General features: G+C 35.7%; 1 protein-coding gene across 12 annotated transcripts in view; it reads right to left on the bottom strand.

Moving 5' to 3' along the window:
- Window positions 1-17,436, bottom strand: part of RB1 (RB transcriptional corepressor 1) — a 191,783-nt gene that overhangs the window by 126,086 nt on the left and 48,261 nt on the right. For 9 of the 12 annotated variants that reach the window (XM_036249863.1, XM_036249859.1, XM_036249860.1 and 6 more), the window contains 3 exons: window positions 12,784-12,903; window positions 7,471-7,509; window positions 6,439-6,506 (listed from right to left, as the gene is read on the bottom strand). In XM_036249863.1, coding sequence (XP_036105756.1) covers window positions 6,439-6,506; window positions 7,471-7,509; window positions 12,784-12,903 — 227 coding nt within the window. Of the gene's footprint in view, window positions 1-6,438; window positions 6,507-7,470; window positions 7,510-12,783; window positions 12,904-13,828; window positions 13,914-14,323; window positions 14,370-15,335; window positions 15,477-17,436 lie in introns of those variants that run through there. The other 3 variants (XM_036249867.1, XM_036249868.1, XM_036249869.1) reach the window with 3 other exon arrangements.

The raw sequence follows: 17,436 nt of genomic DNA, 5'->3' as shown, positions 1-17,436 counted from the left end.
TGTCTCCCTCCCTCCCTCCCATTCTAACTAAAGATAAATGGAAAAAAGCTTCCAGTGAGGATTTCAAAAGGAAAAGAAAAATATATACTGGTTAAGTGCTAGCACCAATACCAAATTTAAGAGATGCTGACTCTGAGAGTATCATCTCTTTTCTATTCTTTTTTTTAAAATATGTTTTTATTGATTTTTTAGAGAGAGAGGAAGGGAGAGAGAGAGATAGAAACATCGATCAGCTGCCTCCTGCATGTCCCCCACTGGGATCGAGCCCATAACCCAGGCATGTGTCTTGACCAGGAATTCATCCTGGACTTCTCAATCCATAGGACGATGCTCAATCGACTGAGCCACACTGGCCAGGCTTTTTTTTTCTATTCCTAACTGGAGGAAGTAGAAATTGCGGATGAGAAAAGGATAAGATGGAAGAAATAAATAATAGCTAACTTTCTGACAAACATTGGGATTCCAGATTGGTGAACAATTTGAATCCCAACACAATCTTGTTATGGAAATAGACTATGACTGCCATTAGAAGTGTTTTAAACTTCATTCTAAAACCCTCAGAACAGCCCTGGCCGGTTTGGCTCAGTGGTTAGAGCGTCGGCCTGCGGTCCAGAGAGACCCAGGTTCGGTTCCGGCTAAGGGCACTACCTTGGTTGCAGTTTGTCCCCGGCCCTGGTTGGGTTGTGTGGGTGGCAGCCAGTCGATGTGTCCCTTTCACATCGATGTTTCTCTCTCTCTCTCTCTTCTTCTCTATCTGAACAAAAAATGGAAAATGTCCTCAGGTGAGGATAAAAACAAAATAAAACAAAATTAAAACTCTCAGAACAACAAAGACACATATCATTCCAAATTAATTCTCCACTTTCTCGCTCTCCCTCAGGTTAAAAGTATTAAAATTTTTTAAAAAAGATCTTCTCTCATATGATAGCTTTTTGGAGGAACACAAGTCACAGATAACACGCAAAGTGAGTAAAGGGAGATCTGTTCTACACTACATCAAAGAAAACAGAAGGTCAGGTCAAGGTTGCCCACATTAAGTTCTAGTTACATGGTGGGAAAGCACAGAGATTGTGCAAACAAATTACAGAAAAGGAAAAAAGAAGAAAAAATATAATCACAACATAGAAGAGGAAAAAATCAGATAGAAAACCCAATCTAAAAGATAATCTATCAGAAGAAAATGTCCTATCAGTCCTTGTACTAACTTAAAAAACACATTTTATAAAAACAAGGAACTAGACAACCTAAGAAAAAGCTGAGAACCAAATAACACCATTACAAACATAGTTCAGCTCAAAACAGAAGACCCAATATAAAAATAATCAATATATAAGAAAAGCACCAAAAATTAGGATAATATCAAAGAAGTCAACTGTACTTGAAAAAAAAATTTTTTATCCTCACCCGAGGACATTTTTCTTCAGATAGAGTGGGAGGGAGAGAAGGGGAAAGAGAGAGAGAGAGAAACATCGATGTGAGAGAGAAACATTGATGTGAGAGAGAAACATCAACTGGCTGCCACTCACACGACCCCAACCAAGGCGGGGACAAACTGCAACTGAGGTACGTACCCTTAGTGGGAACGGAAACTAGGACTCTCTGGTTCGCAGACCGACACTCTAACCGCTGAGCCAAACCCACCAGGGTGAAAATTTTTTTAAAAGGAAAAATATATGAGAAAAGATAGTAAATGTATAGTACAAAAACAATCCAAAATAAGAAAGTTAATGTTTCTGAAACATAACTGAAAATACAATAGTACCTAATTGAATAGAATTAAATTGTAAAATGTAGTATGTTAAGATTTACCTGAAAGGAAAAGAACTTTCCATTTAAAAGAGGATACAGTGTTCCAAGGAAAACTAATACAAAATAATAAAAATTAAGAGATATCCTAGTTAAGGTACTGAACCTCAAATTAAAAATAAAAATCTGTAAGTATTTAAGAAGTAAATGAGGAGGAAATTAAACTACACTCAGATTTTTCTCTTTTTTTATCCTTACCCGAGGACATTTTTCCATTTTTTGTTCAGATAGAGAGGGAGGGAGGGAGGGAGGGAGAGAGAGAAAGAGAGAGAGAGAGATAGAGAGAGAGAAACATAAACGTGAAAGGGACACATCAAGTGGCTGCCACCCGCAGGACCCAACCAGGGCCGGGGACAAACTGCAATCGAGGTACGTGCCCTTAGCGGGAACCTAACCCGGGTGTCTCTGGATTGCAGGCCGATGCTCTAACCACTGAGAAAACTGGCTAGGGCTCTACACTCATATTTTTCAACAGCAATGTTCAACACCAAAAAATAGCATCCTTTGGAAGACAAACAAGATACAAGAACAGTATAAAGCTGTCCTTCAAGGATAAAGACTATGACCATGATCCAAGTATGACATTAAAAAAAAAAACTCCTTCAACTGTGGCCAGTTTGGGGGTTGGCCCAAGGACCAATGAGTAGCGGGTTCAATTCTGGCCAAGGGCATGTGCCTTGGTTGCGGTTTGTCCCTGGTCCTGGTCGGGGATGTGCGGGAGGCAACCAGTCAATGTGTCCCTCTCACATCGATCCATGTTTCTCTCTCTCCCCATTTCTCTCCTTCTCCCTCCCACTCCATCTGAAGATAAATAGAAAACAAACAAACTCCTTCAGCCCGGCCAGTGTAGCTCAGTGGTTGAACACTGACCCATGCACCAAGAGGTCGCCAGTTGGATTCCCTGTCAGGGCACATGCCCAGGTTGTGGGTCAAATTCCCAGTGGGGTGTATGAAGGAGGTGGTCAATCGATGTTCTCTCTCATCGAGGTTTCTCTCTCTCCCTCTTCTTTCCGCTTTCTCTAAAGTCAATAAAGAAAAAAAAATTTTTAATAATAGATAAAATAAAATAGATAAAAATAAAAAACTCCTTCATAGTCAACTTCAGCCAGCTAAGAATGAATCAAAATAACTCTAAAGGAGGCCCTGCCCAGTTTGGCTCAGAGGTTAGAGCTTCGGCCCGCAGACCAGAGAGTCCCAGATTTGGTTTCCACTAAGGGCACGTACCTCGGTTGCAGTTTGTCCCCGGCCCCGGTTGAGGTCGTGTGGGTGGCAACCACTCGATGTGTCTCTCTCACATTGATGTTTCTCTTTCTCTCTTCCTCCCTCTCTCCCTTCCACTCTATCTGAAGATAAATGCAAAAATGTCCTCGGGTGAGGATTTAAAAAAAGGAGAAGCTAAGAACTCAAAAATGGAGAAAGTATGATGCAGGAATCACAACAATCTTGGAATCCCTTTAAATACAGAAGTGAGACTAAATAAGTATGATAATTAATAATTATAATTACAGAACAGAATATAAATGTTAAAATCTTTGAAAATGTAATAATAGCAATAAACTAATTTAAAAGTGGAGAATAAGGAGGTAACAGGAAAAATGAGAATACTAGCATTCTTCAAAGCAGGTTAATATATATTGCTGTAAATCAAAACACAAAGTCAAATAAAAAAGATACTAACCTGTTAATTATTTCATAATACTTATTCATAATGTTAGAGAAATGTTTTAGGAATAATATGGTTTAAGTAACAACATTTACCTAACTACACAATTCCCTCCATTTCTCTTGCTTATTGTTTCTGTAAAATTTTAGTAAAATTAATTTTTATATTTTAAATGTTGCAGTACAATATGATCCCATATTTAGAAAGTTTATGAATGTACTCATACACCCATGTTTTTTACCAGAATGTATGCACAATATATCTGAAATGACAATCCTATAATTTTATTTTAACTGAACCTGAAAGCTGAAGATTTTAACTGTTTTGTTTTGTTTTTTTTCAATTAACTAAACTTATTGGGGTAAGATTGGTTAATAAAATTATATAGGTTTCCACCCTTGCTGGGTGACTCAGTTGGTTGGCGTGTCATCCGTACACTAAAAGGTTGTAGGTTTGATTTCCAGTCAGGGCACATACAAGAGGCAACCGACTGTTGTTTCTCTCACATTAATGTTTCTCTCTCTCAAATCAGTAAACACATCCTCAGGTGAGAATTTTTTTAAAAAGATGATATAGGTTTCAAGTGTACATTTCCATGACACATGTTCTGTATACTGCATTGTGTGCCCACTACCCAAAGTCAAATAATCTTCACCAAATACTTGGCCCACTTTACCCTTTACTATACCTCCATCACCTTCCCTCTTGCAACCACCATACTGTTATCTGTGTCTATGACTTTTAGTTTCATATTCCACATGAGTGAAATTATGTGGTTTGTAGCTTTTTCTGACTAATTTCGCTCTGCATAATATTCTCAAGGTTCATCCATATGATCACAAATGGCAATATTTTATCTTTTCTTATGGCTGAGTAGTATTCCATTGTATGTATGTACCACCTCTTCTTGGCCCTTTGGGTCGACACTCAACCATGGAGCCACACTGGCCAGGCAATGTACCATATCTTCTTTATTCAATCATCCACTGAAGGATACTTTGGTTGTTTCCATGTCTTGGCTACCATGAATAATGCTGCAATCAACATAGGGGTGCATATATCTTTGCAAATAAATGTTTTCAAATTTTTCCAGTAGATACCCAGAAGAGGGGTTGCTGGGTGATATGGTAACTCTATTCTTAAATTTCTGAGAAGCCTTCATACAATTTTCATAGTGGCTCTACCAGTTTACATTCCCACCAGCAGTGAATGAGGATTCCTTTTTCTCCACAATCTCCATACTTGTAATTACTAGTCTTGTTGATAACAGCCATTCCAACAAATGTGAAGTAGTAGCTCATGGTAGTTTTGATTTACATTTCCCTAATGGCTAGTAAAGTTGAATATCTTTTCATATATTTGTTGGCCATTTGTATACCTTCTTGGGAGAAATGTGTGTTCTGGTCTTCTGCCCATTTTTTAAATTGTATCGTTTGTTTGCAAATAGCCCCTTGTTAGAGCTGTTGTTTGCAAATATCTTCTCCCAATCAGTTGGTTACCTTTTTTTGGTGGTGGTGGTTTCTTTTGGTGCAGAAGCATTTTAGTTTGATATAGTCCCATTCATTTATTTTTGCCTTTACTTCCTTTGCCTTTGGGGTCAACGAAATCTTCTCTAAGACCAAGGTCCTAAATTCTTTGTAAACTGTTTCGTATCTTATAATTAGGTCTTTGATCTATTTTGAATTAATTTTTGTACATAGTGAAAAACTGTAGTCTAGTTTTATTTTTTTTTTTCTTTATTGATCTTAGAGAGAGGAAGGGAGAGAGAGATAGAAGCATCGATGGGAGAGAACCTCAATTGGCTGCCTCCTGCACACCCCGCACTGGGGATTGGGCCCACAACCTGGGCATGTGCCCTGAGCCCTGACTAGAAACTGAACCAGCAACCTCTTGGTGCATGGGTTGACACCCCACCACTGAGCCACACTGGCCGGGCTAGTTTCTCTTTTGCATGTGACTTTCCAATTTTCCCAGCACCATTTATTAAAGAAGCTTTTTTCCCTCTATTGTATGTTTTTGGCACCTTTGTCAAAAATTATTTGCCCTTATACATGTGGTTTTATTTCTGGGTTCTCAATACTATTCCATTGGTTTAGGTATATGTTTTCTGGCCAAAGCCATGCTGTTTGATTATTGTTGCTCTGTAATATAATTCGAAGTCAGGTAGTGTGATACCTCCAGCTTTATTCTTTTTTCTCAGAATTGCTTTGGTTATTCAGGGTCTTTTGTCACTCCATACAAATCTGATGATTTTTGGTTCTATTTCTTTAAAAACGTCAATGAGATTTTTATGGGAATTGCATTAAATATGTATAATGCTTTGAGTAATCTCATAATTTTAATGATGATTTTTTCTGGATGGGTTTGGGGTAATTTTCTGTTTTTCTTTGCATTTTGCTATATTATTTGAATTTTTTAATAAATATGTATCATTTTTATAAAATCAGTAAGATTATTATTTTAAAAAGTAGAAAGACAAGAGGAACGGATATTAAAAACAGAAATGAAATGAGCCCTGGCCGGTTTGGCTCAGCAGTTAGAGCGTCGGCCTGCAGTCCAGAGAGACCCAGGTTCGGTTCCCGCTAGGGGTACATACCTCGGTTGCAGTTTGTCCCCGGCCCTGGTCGGTCGTGCGGGTGGCAGCCACTCGATGTGTTCCTTTCGCATCAATGTTTCTCTCTCTCTCTCTGTTCCTCTCTCTCCCTCCCACTCTACCTGAACAAAAAATGGAAAAATGTCCTCGGGTGAGGATAGAAAAAAAAAAACAGAAATGAAATGAGATATTTCCAATGTTGATTCCAGTAGTAGAATTATAAGAACTAGCTAATAGTTAATAAGCCACACAAAGAAATATGGTTGATGGTGGGGAAAAGTGGGGAGGCAACATTAAATTGAAAAAAATTTGAGCTTAGTCCAAAATAATAATCAGTTATTACATCTGAAATGTTAGCATGTAACAATGACTTTACCTTTAGCTAGTAAAAATGTGATCCAAGAAACTTTTAGCACCAACACAGAATTTATTTCAGTAGATATCCTAGTAAACAAATAGAAAGGAGAAAGAAATTTTACAACAGATTTCTAACTATACCTGATTTCCCCCCTTTTTAAAAATTACAGACCTGAGTTAATTACATAATAGAATACAGTCCATTTTAAATGCACAATTTACAAATGAACTTATTTTGTCTCAGTTAATGTTTATACCAAGGTATCTATTTTGTGTCCATAGCAATAAACATTTAAAAATTGAATATCTCAATTCTCATCTAAAAATATGCACAGGAAGTAGTATACAACCTGGTCTTGGTTTCTAGTTACTTAATACTTTTCTGCTCTTTGTTTTCTAATTAAAATAAACAGAGTAAGCAAAAAAATAGACGTTTAGGTGCTTCTAGTTGACATATTTAACATTATTCCTTATTAATTTTTCCATTGTCATTCACTTTTTGAAATTCACAACTGAAATTAATAATTAATAGTTAATAAATATACAACGTCATTTATGTTAATTATTTTAAATACTACTACTTGAATGGGGCAAAAAAATCTCATATACTACCTATTCTTTTTCCAAAAAAAACCTCTATAAAGATCTTACATGAGTATACTGTTGGAACATGTATTATAGGTTAAAAAACATAATTTGGAATTTTTAATATAAATTTTCATACTTATACAAAAATTATGCTCTGAGTCTTAGGTCATAAATAAAGTACCTGGCCCTGGCTGGATGGCTTAGTTTGTTGGAACATCGCCCAGTACACCAAAAGGTTGTGGGTTCAATTCACAGTCAGGGCACATACCTAAATTATGAGTTTGATCCCCAGAGCAGGTATGAAAGGCAACCAAATGATGTTTCTCTCTCATATTGATGTTTCTCTTTCTCTCTCTCAATCTCCCTTCCTCTTGCTCTGAAATCAATAAAAAACATATCTTAGGGTAAAGATCTTTAAAAAAGAAAAAAAAGGGTAAAAAATAACATGCACTGAACTACTTACAAACTGCCTGGTTGAGTCAAATATATAAGTTCACATGTCCTGAAAGACAAAAATAATTATATTAACATTATGGCTTTTTTAAAAGTTACTTTGTAATTTTTTTCCATAATTCAAAAATCAATTTTATCATGTTTTATTAATCTAATTTTTTAAAGTATATGTTTTAAAAACAAAAAAATATATCATTATAAAACAAAGTTAAATTTTTCCACTGTCCGACACTGTACATACATCATGGTAATATGTAATTACAAAAGGATTGGACTTCGTATGTGCACCTGTAACTCAGAACAAATTTGTAATTCATCTTGATCTTGTTAGTATCCCAGATCAGGTCATAAAAGCTTATTTAACTAATAGTCTCACTAAAATAACAAAAATGAAAAGTACTATAAAACCTACTTTTTCAGGACAATGACTTTGAGAATGGCAAAATTAAGGATCTTCACAGACCTATTTCCAGTTAATAATTATAATTGGTGAAAATGATTTTTAAGAAAACATTTAAGGTCTGGAAATTTTCTTAGGATTATACAAAGCAAAAATAGAAACATTTCTTGAAGAAAATGTACTAAATCTTGGTAAGAACAATGACAGTCTATGGGATTCAAAGAAAAAGTCAGTTCTTCCTCCTCTCTATCCCAGCATCACAAAGCTCTAACCTGAGCAGGTGCAGCCAAGACACAAAGCTCTCGTTCCTCAGTTCCCAGCCTAGGACTATCTCTCTGGGAAGGGCAGGATACCAGCATTTTCCGTCATCCCCGGCTCTGTGTTGCAGAAGGTCTATCCCAGGCAAAACGAGCTAAGAGGTCTGGGACTCCCTTCCTCCCCTCATAGGGCAAAAAATCCAGGAAGAGCAGATCAAGAATACTGGGGCCCTGACTTCCCTTGCCCTAGTTAGCTGATAAGACAGAGATTCCAACCAATAAAGGCAATCTTGAGAAGACAAGGGATCATAGCCTCTTCTCAGCACCCCACTCTTAAAGCAGAAATGTCACTCCAAAAAAAGAGGACACTATTCCCAAATTGCTCAGGAAAAGACAGGCCTTAAGAACAGAGAGCGCTGAATCTCTCCCCAAGGGAATTAACGTCATTGGAACAGGGTGTGGGAACAATCAAGGCAACAAGCCCTGTCAAAAACAATGGAGATTTTGGTGGTAAAAGCAAGTAAGAGAAGGCCGGTAGCTATATGAGAGCAACAAGCTAAATCCTAGACCATCTAGGAGAGAACCAGGGGAAGAAAAAGCTAAGAAGAGCTCTCCTGAGATCAGAACAAGCTTCAAAACTGAACTCAAACACTACTCCTGCAAAGGAAGCCAAATTTAAATAAATGAGACTGACACTTTGTAATTAACCTAGTTATTAGTAACAGAAAAGGAGCAAAGGTAAGGCCAGACATTATAAGCAACCTCCCTGCATACTTGCCTCTCAGATAATGCATAGACAATGTTGAGTGCAGTGTCTGGTGTAAGCATGGTAACCTTTCCATGAATGTTAGTTTAAAAATATATATATTCTGACCAAATTTGTGAAAATCTGCATCCATATGCCACCCCACCCCCCACCTTAAAGAATCACAACTGGCACTGGCAACCCAGGGTTCTTAGAAATCCTGTATAATAAAATCTGCTGAATCTGTAGAGTTTGGTATTTTCTAAATTTATTAGACTACTAATATATTATGTGTAGTCTGTATATGTGTAGATTTAACATCAATTAAAATATTCTGGAAGTAGTGTTTTGTGGAATATACTTTAAGAAAGTTTAGGCTATCTGCTATTTTATTGCAAATAAAAAACTACAATAAGCATTAACTAAGTGACTCCTATTACCTGGCTATATGTTAGGTGTTGGGGATACAAAATCATATGACACTGTGATAATCATGCAACTTACTGTAAATAAATATATTTATCTTTTAAGAAAAATTTACAATAATCAATGCATGTGATGCTCTACTGGAGAGGATTATATATAAGAAGTAGAAATTATATAATGAACAAAATGTTGTGTATGTCTAAGGTAATTATGGGGTGCTTCTGATCAGGAAAAACTTAGAGAACGCAATATCTGAATAGGGTTTAAAGGATAAACAGAAACTCACCAAGCAGTATATACAGGAACTGGGACTGAGCATCCTAGGCAGAGTGATTAGTATGTGTACAAAGCCAAAGCAGTAGCATAATGTATTTTGATATTGCTAATGGCTGAAAGGTAGGAAGGGATCAGATTGATAGTGAATTAGACTTTGCCCTGCAGATGATCAAGAGTCACTGAATGAGTTTAAGCTGGGGAGTAGTATAGTTATATTTGGCCTTTAGAGGTCATACAGGTCTTTGTAAGACGGATTACAATGTTTATTTACTGGCTACATGTGATAATTTGGTGTTTACTTGCCTTGAAGTGGATTGGCAGGGTTTTAAAATTTTATTTGTATCTTCTGAAGAGTAATTGAGAAGATTAATTGATATCAAAGCCTGTTTATTTCATATACATACAGTATATGTGTATACATATATGTCTGTGTGTGTGTGTGTGTGTATAGATATATATGGCAACATACTGTAGTGATTATAATAATTTTAGAAAAGCGAGACAGATCTGGGTATGAATGTTAATTTTTTTCCTTTACAACTGTGTATGCTAGGGAAAGATACTTAACTTCTCTAAATCTCAATTTCAATCTGTAAAATATAGCTAATAATGCTCTTTTTTTAGGGTAATATGACAATTAACTAAGAGAATGTTACAGGTTACCTTGCCTCCTACAACATAAGTGCTTTACAAACAGTAGTTTTTTTAAAGCTATTATTAACTACATTAGTGCTGTTCCATAGAAGTATGATGCAAGCCATTTAAAAAATATATTCTAGTAGATACATGACAAAAAGTAAAAGGAAACAAGTGCATTAGAAAAATAAGCACTAGTCCAGCCAGTGTGGCTCAGTGGTTGAGCATCAACCCATGCATCAAGAGGTCACCGGTTCGATTCCTGGTCAGGACACATGCCCAGATTGTAGGCCCGACCCCCAGTGGGGGACATGTGGGAGATGGCCAATTGATGTTCTCTCTCATCGATGTTTCTATCTCTCTCTCCCTTTCACTTCCTCTCTCTATCTAAAAATCAATAAAGGAAAAAAAAAATTAAAAAGAAAAATAAGCACTAAAGTTAGATAATTCACCTGTCCAAATTCACACAATACATGTTGGAGCCCAGATTAGAATCCAAATCTGTCTGACTCAAAAGATAACATTCTCTTCAACATTAAGCTCCCTTTTTTGCTAAGGCATCAAACCAGACTACTACTTTAAAGAAAATTCTTCATGAACTCTGACCTCGTGTCCTATTTACTAACCTGAAATAACAAGTGTTCACATCGGTCTAAGGGGAATGGGAGGTAGAAAAAACCTAAACACTTCAGAACTGTCAATACAATATTCCATTTTCTAACTTTCTTTTCTAACTCTCCCTTAGTTTCCAAGTGAACCATAAATACAATGCATCACTAGAAGGTGTGATGGGTAAAGGAAAGAAGGAAAACAAAAACAAATATCCAGGTAGATTTCCAATATCATAAAGCAGAGCAAAACCTAGAAATATCCAGTTGAAATTATTACAGCAGGAAAATAAAATCAAGACTGTACTTCAAATCATTCTCACTAAAATTCTCTATCTAGAAAGAATCTGATGATTATTTCTAGTACCAGATATTCAGGTACCAGTCTTTACACAATAGATTTTTCTTAAATATTGGCATAGAGTTTTTTTCTATTTTTTTATACAGGTAGCACATATGTAAGTTACTTACACAAAGCCTCGGTTAACATTTTGGTACACTTTTTCCCAGTTATTTCATTAGTGTCTGTATTTCTTCCTTCTGCAGTTATAGTATATAACTGGCCAAAGTGGCTCAGTGGCTAGAGCATTGGCCCATGTACCGGAGGATCATGGGTTGGATTCCCAGTCAAGGGCATGCACCTGGGTTGCAGGTTCGATCCCCACTCTCTGTTAGGACACGTGCGGGAGGCAACAAATCAATGTGTCTCTCTCACGTCCATGTTTCTCTCTCTCTCTCTCTCCCCTCCTCCTCCCTCCCTTCCACTCTCTCTAAAAATCAGTGGAAAAATATCCTCAGGTGAGGATTAACAAAATAAAAAGGTAAGACAAAAATTATATATACAATATGATCTAGTCTATTTAAAACAATATCCAAAGGAAGGAAATATTATCTCCAGTGTTAAAGATTTGGGTCATTCATATTTTCTTATTTATGCCATTCTGTGTTTTCCAAGTATTCTAAAATTAATTCAAATTCCTTATGCAGTGCAAATTACTCATTTTATTAATAATTTTAAAAAAATTTTAATTTTTGTTTTTGTTTTTTCCTGTGCAAACTCTACTCTAGAGCTTCTACTCAAGAAAGACAAAAGAAAATAATGATGACCAAATTACAATTAAAAACCAGGAGCAAGAAAAATTCCTTCAAAAAGCTATAGGCCAATCTTTGCGTTTTCTTTCCACTTTTCTCATTCTCCATCACACCTCTGAAGTTTAACTGACATACTAACCAAAAAGAAGAAAAGGAAAAACAGAAACATCCTTTTGGGAAGATGTTTCTTTTCAGCTCTGTCTCCATACTCATTCTACCTTGAATATTTAATAAAGACACAACTCTTTTTTCCTTTTTCCCTATACAACTACTTATTTGGCTAAAACATTAACTTTCATATTCTTTTACCCAGATGAAATGAGCCCCCAAATGAACACAACAACAGGCACATACCAAATTAAGGACTGTAGTACTAAGAATAGGGACTTATATAAGAAGTATATTAAAAACTTAACCCAAGTTTATCTGAATTTCATTTTTCTCCCAGTTGAACAAAAAGTCTTCTAAACCACCACAGAGCATACAATCATGGCTTGATAGTAGAAATTGTATACGCCTTCCAATGCCAATATGTTTTCTCTTTCTAAATTAAGTAACACCATTAGGAAGAAGTTTAAATTTAAGTCACTCTTCCATTCAGAACTGCAAGTCTTCTGGCAGAGAAGGCTAAAGTGGGAACTAAGCTTAAAGTTTGGTAAAACAAATGAAAAGAGGAAAACAATTTTGGAAGAAACATTCAGAATGCAAATAATTATATAAATAAAAAAGCTAAGATTTAATAAGAAACTCAGAGCAAAGGGGACAAGTCTAAGGGGTAATACCTAATAACTTTAGTAAATATATAACAGTTCGCAGATGGAATCTAATTATGAACAATGGCATGAAAAACCAGGGTATAAACCTAATAAAATTTTTACTTTACCTTTCTAATTTGCTGTAGAGTGCACACAATACATTATACTTCTTCAACAGTCTTGACATAGCATTATCAACTTTGGTACTGGTATCAATTTCTTTTAGTAAGTCAAAAAATTTATAGACACTACAAAAGAAAGAACAGAAAAAAGTGAATCAAAATTTTAAAATTTCATTTTCAAAGCATAGACATTTCAATTCAAAGATTATTAGCTCTATACCAAACCACTATTATATCCTTTGGAAAGAATTACTTTTTTTATTTTCCTAGAATTTGAAGATGAAAATAATCCACTAGGCTTCAACCTATACTCTATATCTATATACCTATGCCTAAATCTATTTTATCATCAAGAATATAAAAAAAGAAAGGGTTATGAGAGATATACACATATTTATTTCTGTATCTATCTATATGTCTTTAAAACCGCAAATTCACATTCATTTATCCAGTTCCAATATAAGACCAAATGGTACATTCCAATTCCATGTTTATAACTCTTCTTTGACAGTGAGAATGCCTGGGATCCATTTATCTTTAATTTATTGACTCACTCAATCTCCCCGTATGTAACCACCTTCCATCTCCAAAGCTACCCACTCCCTCATATGGGTACTCTCCTCTCCGGTTCGGACCGACTCCCCATCCTGGAATGCCCTCAAGGGTAGTCACCAGACCCATACGTAGGCTGTCCAAGCAGCTAAAGAGTTATGGGTTTCATTCTCAAACATGGGCTGGACAACTCAGATCTTTATCTTGAACTAGAAAAATAAAAGCTTCAGCCGTCAGCAAAAGGCACAAAAAGAAGGTTATTAAAAGTTCTTCTGATATAGAAAGGATTGGGGCAGCCAAGACAAGCTATGTGAAAAAGCAAATAAAGGAAGGTAGAAATGATATGGAGTAGATGATCAGATTGGTACTTAGGAAACAGTGAAACAAATGTGCAGATACATTCAGGGGAAAAGAAATCAACCTCAGATTAGCATTTATTCAAGAATCATTCTCAGTTCCAGTTTTATGAGATATATGGCATTACTTATCCATGGAGCACCTTGAAAACTATGAACTGTTACCACAAAGTCGTCTTTTTCTAGGGTTAACTTAACATGACTGTCTGTTCCTTCTGTAGCCCTCCTCTAAAGAAAAAAAGAGAGAAGGGGTTGACAGGCAGGCTGGCCAACATAAAAAGCCATAACTAAAACACTAAGATTTGTAGATAACTACGTAAAGAGTAATGCTCCATGAATTAATACTGGTCTGTGAATTGTTTGTTACTAGTCTACAAGTAAGAAATTGAGACTAAGCATCTTCTGGCTATTTGACACAAATTTTATACCTGCTGTATCTTAATAAAAAGTTTAATCCTATGTCTAGTATGATTTTGTTGTTTCACTTTTCATTTTTATTTATATTACATTTAAAAAAATATATCAGTCCATGACACATTGGAAATAAAAAAACTGCCCTGGCCGGTTTGGCTCAGCGGTTAGAGTGTCGGCCTGTGGTCCTGAGAGACCCGGGTTCGGTTCCCGCTAGGGGCACGTACCTCGGTTGCAGTTTGTCCCCGGCCCTGGTCGGTTGTGCGGGTGGTAGCCACTCGATGTGTTCCTTTCGCATCGATGTTTCTCTCTCTCTGTTCCTCTCTCTCCCTCCCACTCTACCTGAACAAAAAATGGAAAAATGTCCTCGGGTGAGGATAAAAAAAAACAAAAAACTAGTGCTTCACCCGAGCACATTTAAGAAGCAATCATCCAGATAACACTCCTGGATAATTATCAGAACACTGAAAGATGCCTAAAAAAAAAAAGTGTACCAAATACATTACTATATTTATGATATGCCCAATTTATAAATCAGGGTTGCTTTGTGAATACTCAGGAAAAAAGCTTTGCCAGAAAAATTATTTCATTTCACAGATAAAAGATGTCATACACTTTCTCTCTCATATTTATTTAGTAGTCTATGAATAGCTAACATAATACTGTATAATAATATAAGTCATCTGTTTAATTTTATCTTCCCCTCTGGACTGAATTTTCTTGAGGTCAGAGACTATTTCTCACCTTTATATCATTAGAACCTAGCATAGTATCATAGTGCCTAATAGTTGTTTAAGTTCTCTTTCTTTCCTTTTTTTTTTTTTTTTTTTTTTTTTTGTAGGAGGGAGACAGGGCTACAGAAGAAAAGAGATCAAGACCTATCAGTACCCAAAATGTTACAGGCAGTGACTGTGAACTACAGTAAACCCTCGATTTTGTGGACCTCTATTTAACAGACTCCAGATTTAATGGACAAATTTCTGGTCCATATGTCATATGTGAAAATTAACACCCTGTTAATTTTAAATGCTTTTAACCAACATTTGCTTATAATTAAATTAACAGGTTTTTTATTATTAATACACTGTTATATTTAACAAATTTCAGCAAATTAGGCCATATGTTGGGAAAACAATGTAGTAATTTCACTGACATAAATAAACAATACATATCTACAACTACAGTCTACATATTTAAATCCAAGTCACCACTGGTAAACGATGTTTAGGGAATGATTACCATGTGATCACATTGTATCCTGTGTAGTAATTGGTTCTGTTATCACAAAGTGTGGCTTTCTGCAGCAGTTTTAACACATAAGGGCCTCTGTTCCCATGTGCTCTAAGCCACGCGCCAGCTGTGCATCTTTAGTCAGGGTGACTGGTGAATGCATGAATTTACTAGACTTAGTCAGTATAAATTTAAAATTACTATAATACATATAGAAAACTTTTTTGTGAAATTAAACTTTTTATACATAACTTAATTTTAATTACACAAAAGTGTCTGCACAGGTAAAAACAGGTAAACTACTCTGTCAATTTTTAACATACGCATTTGGAAACCTTTTTTTATTATATAATGGACTTTTAGTTTAACAGACATCCCCTCATCCAAATTAACCCATTATAACGAGGTTTTACTATATTTATGTCTCTATTCATTATAAGTTAATTATCATAATGATCTGAAGTCGCTAACGATTTTCCCTTCACAGATGACGAATTTGAGACTAAAGGCTCAGCAATCTGCTCCAAGTCCTATAGCTTGTAAAACAACAGAGCCCAGATTTAAACCCAGTTTATCTTAACCCAAGCATCCTATTCTTTCCAATCTTCTGAAGCCACTAAAACATTTGCTGAATGAATAAGTTAATGAAATAATTTACTTTCACATTAAGATTACTTTTCAGATACATGAAAACTATGGTTTAGTGATTTAATTTTTAATAAAGTAAAACTGTGAAAGCTCTAAGAGGTAAACCAATTCTAATTCAATAGGTCAGCAATTTTCAGCCTTTTTCATCTGATGGCACACATAAACTAATTACTAAAATTCTGCAGCACACCAAAAAATATGTTTTACCAATCTGACAAAAGGGCTCAGTGGATTGAGTGTCACCCCATGGACGGAGAGGTACCAGTTCAATTCCTGGTCACAGCATATGCCCGAGTTACAGGCTTCATACCCAGTAGAGGGCATGCAGGAGGCAGCTAATTGATGTCTCTCTCTCACATCCTTGTGTCTATCCCTCTCTCCCTTCCTCTCTCTCTAAAAAACAATCAATAAAAACAATTTTAATAAAACAGGCATGGGGGGAGGGAAGAGATAAACCAAAGAACTTATATGCATATATACATAACCAATGGACACAGACAACAATGCTGTGAGCGGGGGACAGAATCGGGAAGAGGGTATCTGGTGGGGGGAAAGGAGAACATCTGTAACAAAAATAAATTAATTAATAAAAATGAAACAGGCATAAAAGCCCTGGCGGTTATGCTCAGTGCTTAGAGTGACGGCCTGAGGACCTAAGGGTCACAGATTCCATTCCCAGTCAAGGGCACATACCTGGGTTTCATATTCGATCTCAGCTCCCATCCCTAGCCTAGTCAGGGCACATGAAGAAGGCAACCAACTGATGTGTCTCTCTCACATTGATCTTTCTCTCTTCCTTCTCTCCCTCCCACCCTCCTTCCCTTACACTCTCTCTAAAAATCAATGCAAAAAATATCCTCAGGTGAGGATTAATAAAAAAGAAAAAAAAAGTGTAATTTTGATTCATTCACATTATTTGACAATTTAAGGCAAAAAAGGTTAGAGGTTAGTGTCCCTGACTAAGTAGTCAGGTATTGCATGTTTTAAAAATTCATGCAGCACAATGTTGAAAATTGTTGCAATAGGTTAAATATGAATATACAAGGTCTATGTTTCCCCATTTTAAATAGAGGTAGTAAGAAAAAATATTACCAAAAAAATGAAACAATTTAATGTATCTCATTTAAATAAAACACCAATTATATTTAATTCAAGATGGCTTTATCCAAGAAGAAATATACATTATGATCTTTTTGCTAAAATTATTTACTGTTACATTTCATAAATATGTTGCAAATGAAATGATCAGAAGTCTCAGAAGACTTCACAAGATAAAGTTCATGACTTACTGAAAAGAAATTAGTTAACTATTCTTATGAGGTTTACAAGCTCAATAACAAACATTAAGTAATTATTGGGACAAGTATTGTAATGGATATTCAAGTGAATATAGTCCCCAAAAGTATATAACATCTTTTATATTAAACAATCTTAAAACTTTAATAAATCTTAACTAAATTCC

The sequence above is a fragment of the Molossus molossus genome, unplaced genomic scaffold (genome assembly GCF_014108415.1).
Source record: "Molossus molossus isolate mMolMol1 unplaced genomic scaffold, mMolMol1.p scaffold_m16_p_9, whole genome shotgun sequence".
NCBI lineage: Eukaryota > Metazoa > Chordata > Mammalia > Chiroptera > Molossidae > Molossus > Molossus molossus.
The sequence above is the reverse complement of the archived record's forward strand: the minus strand, read 5'-3'. Positions and strand labels throughout refer to the sequence as shown.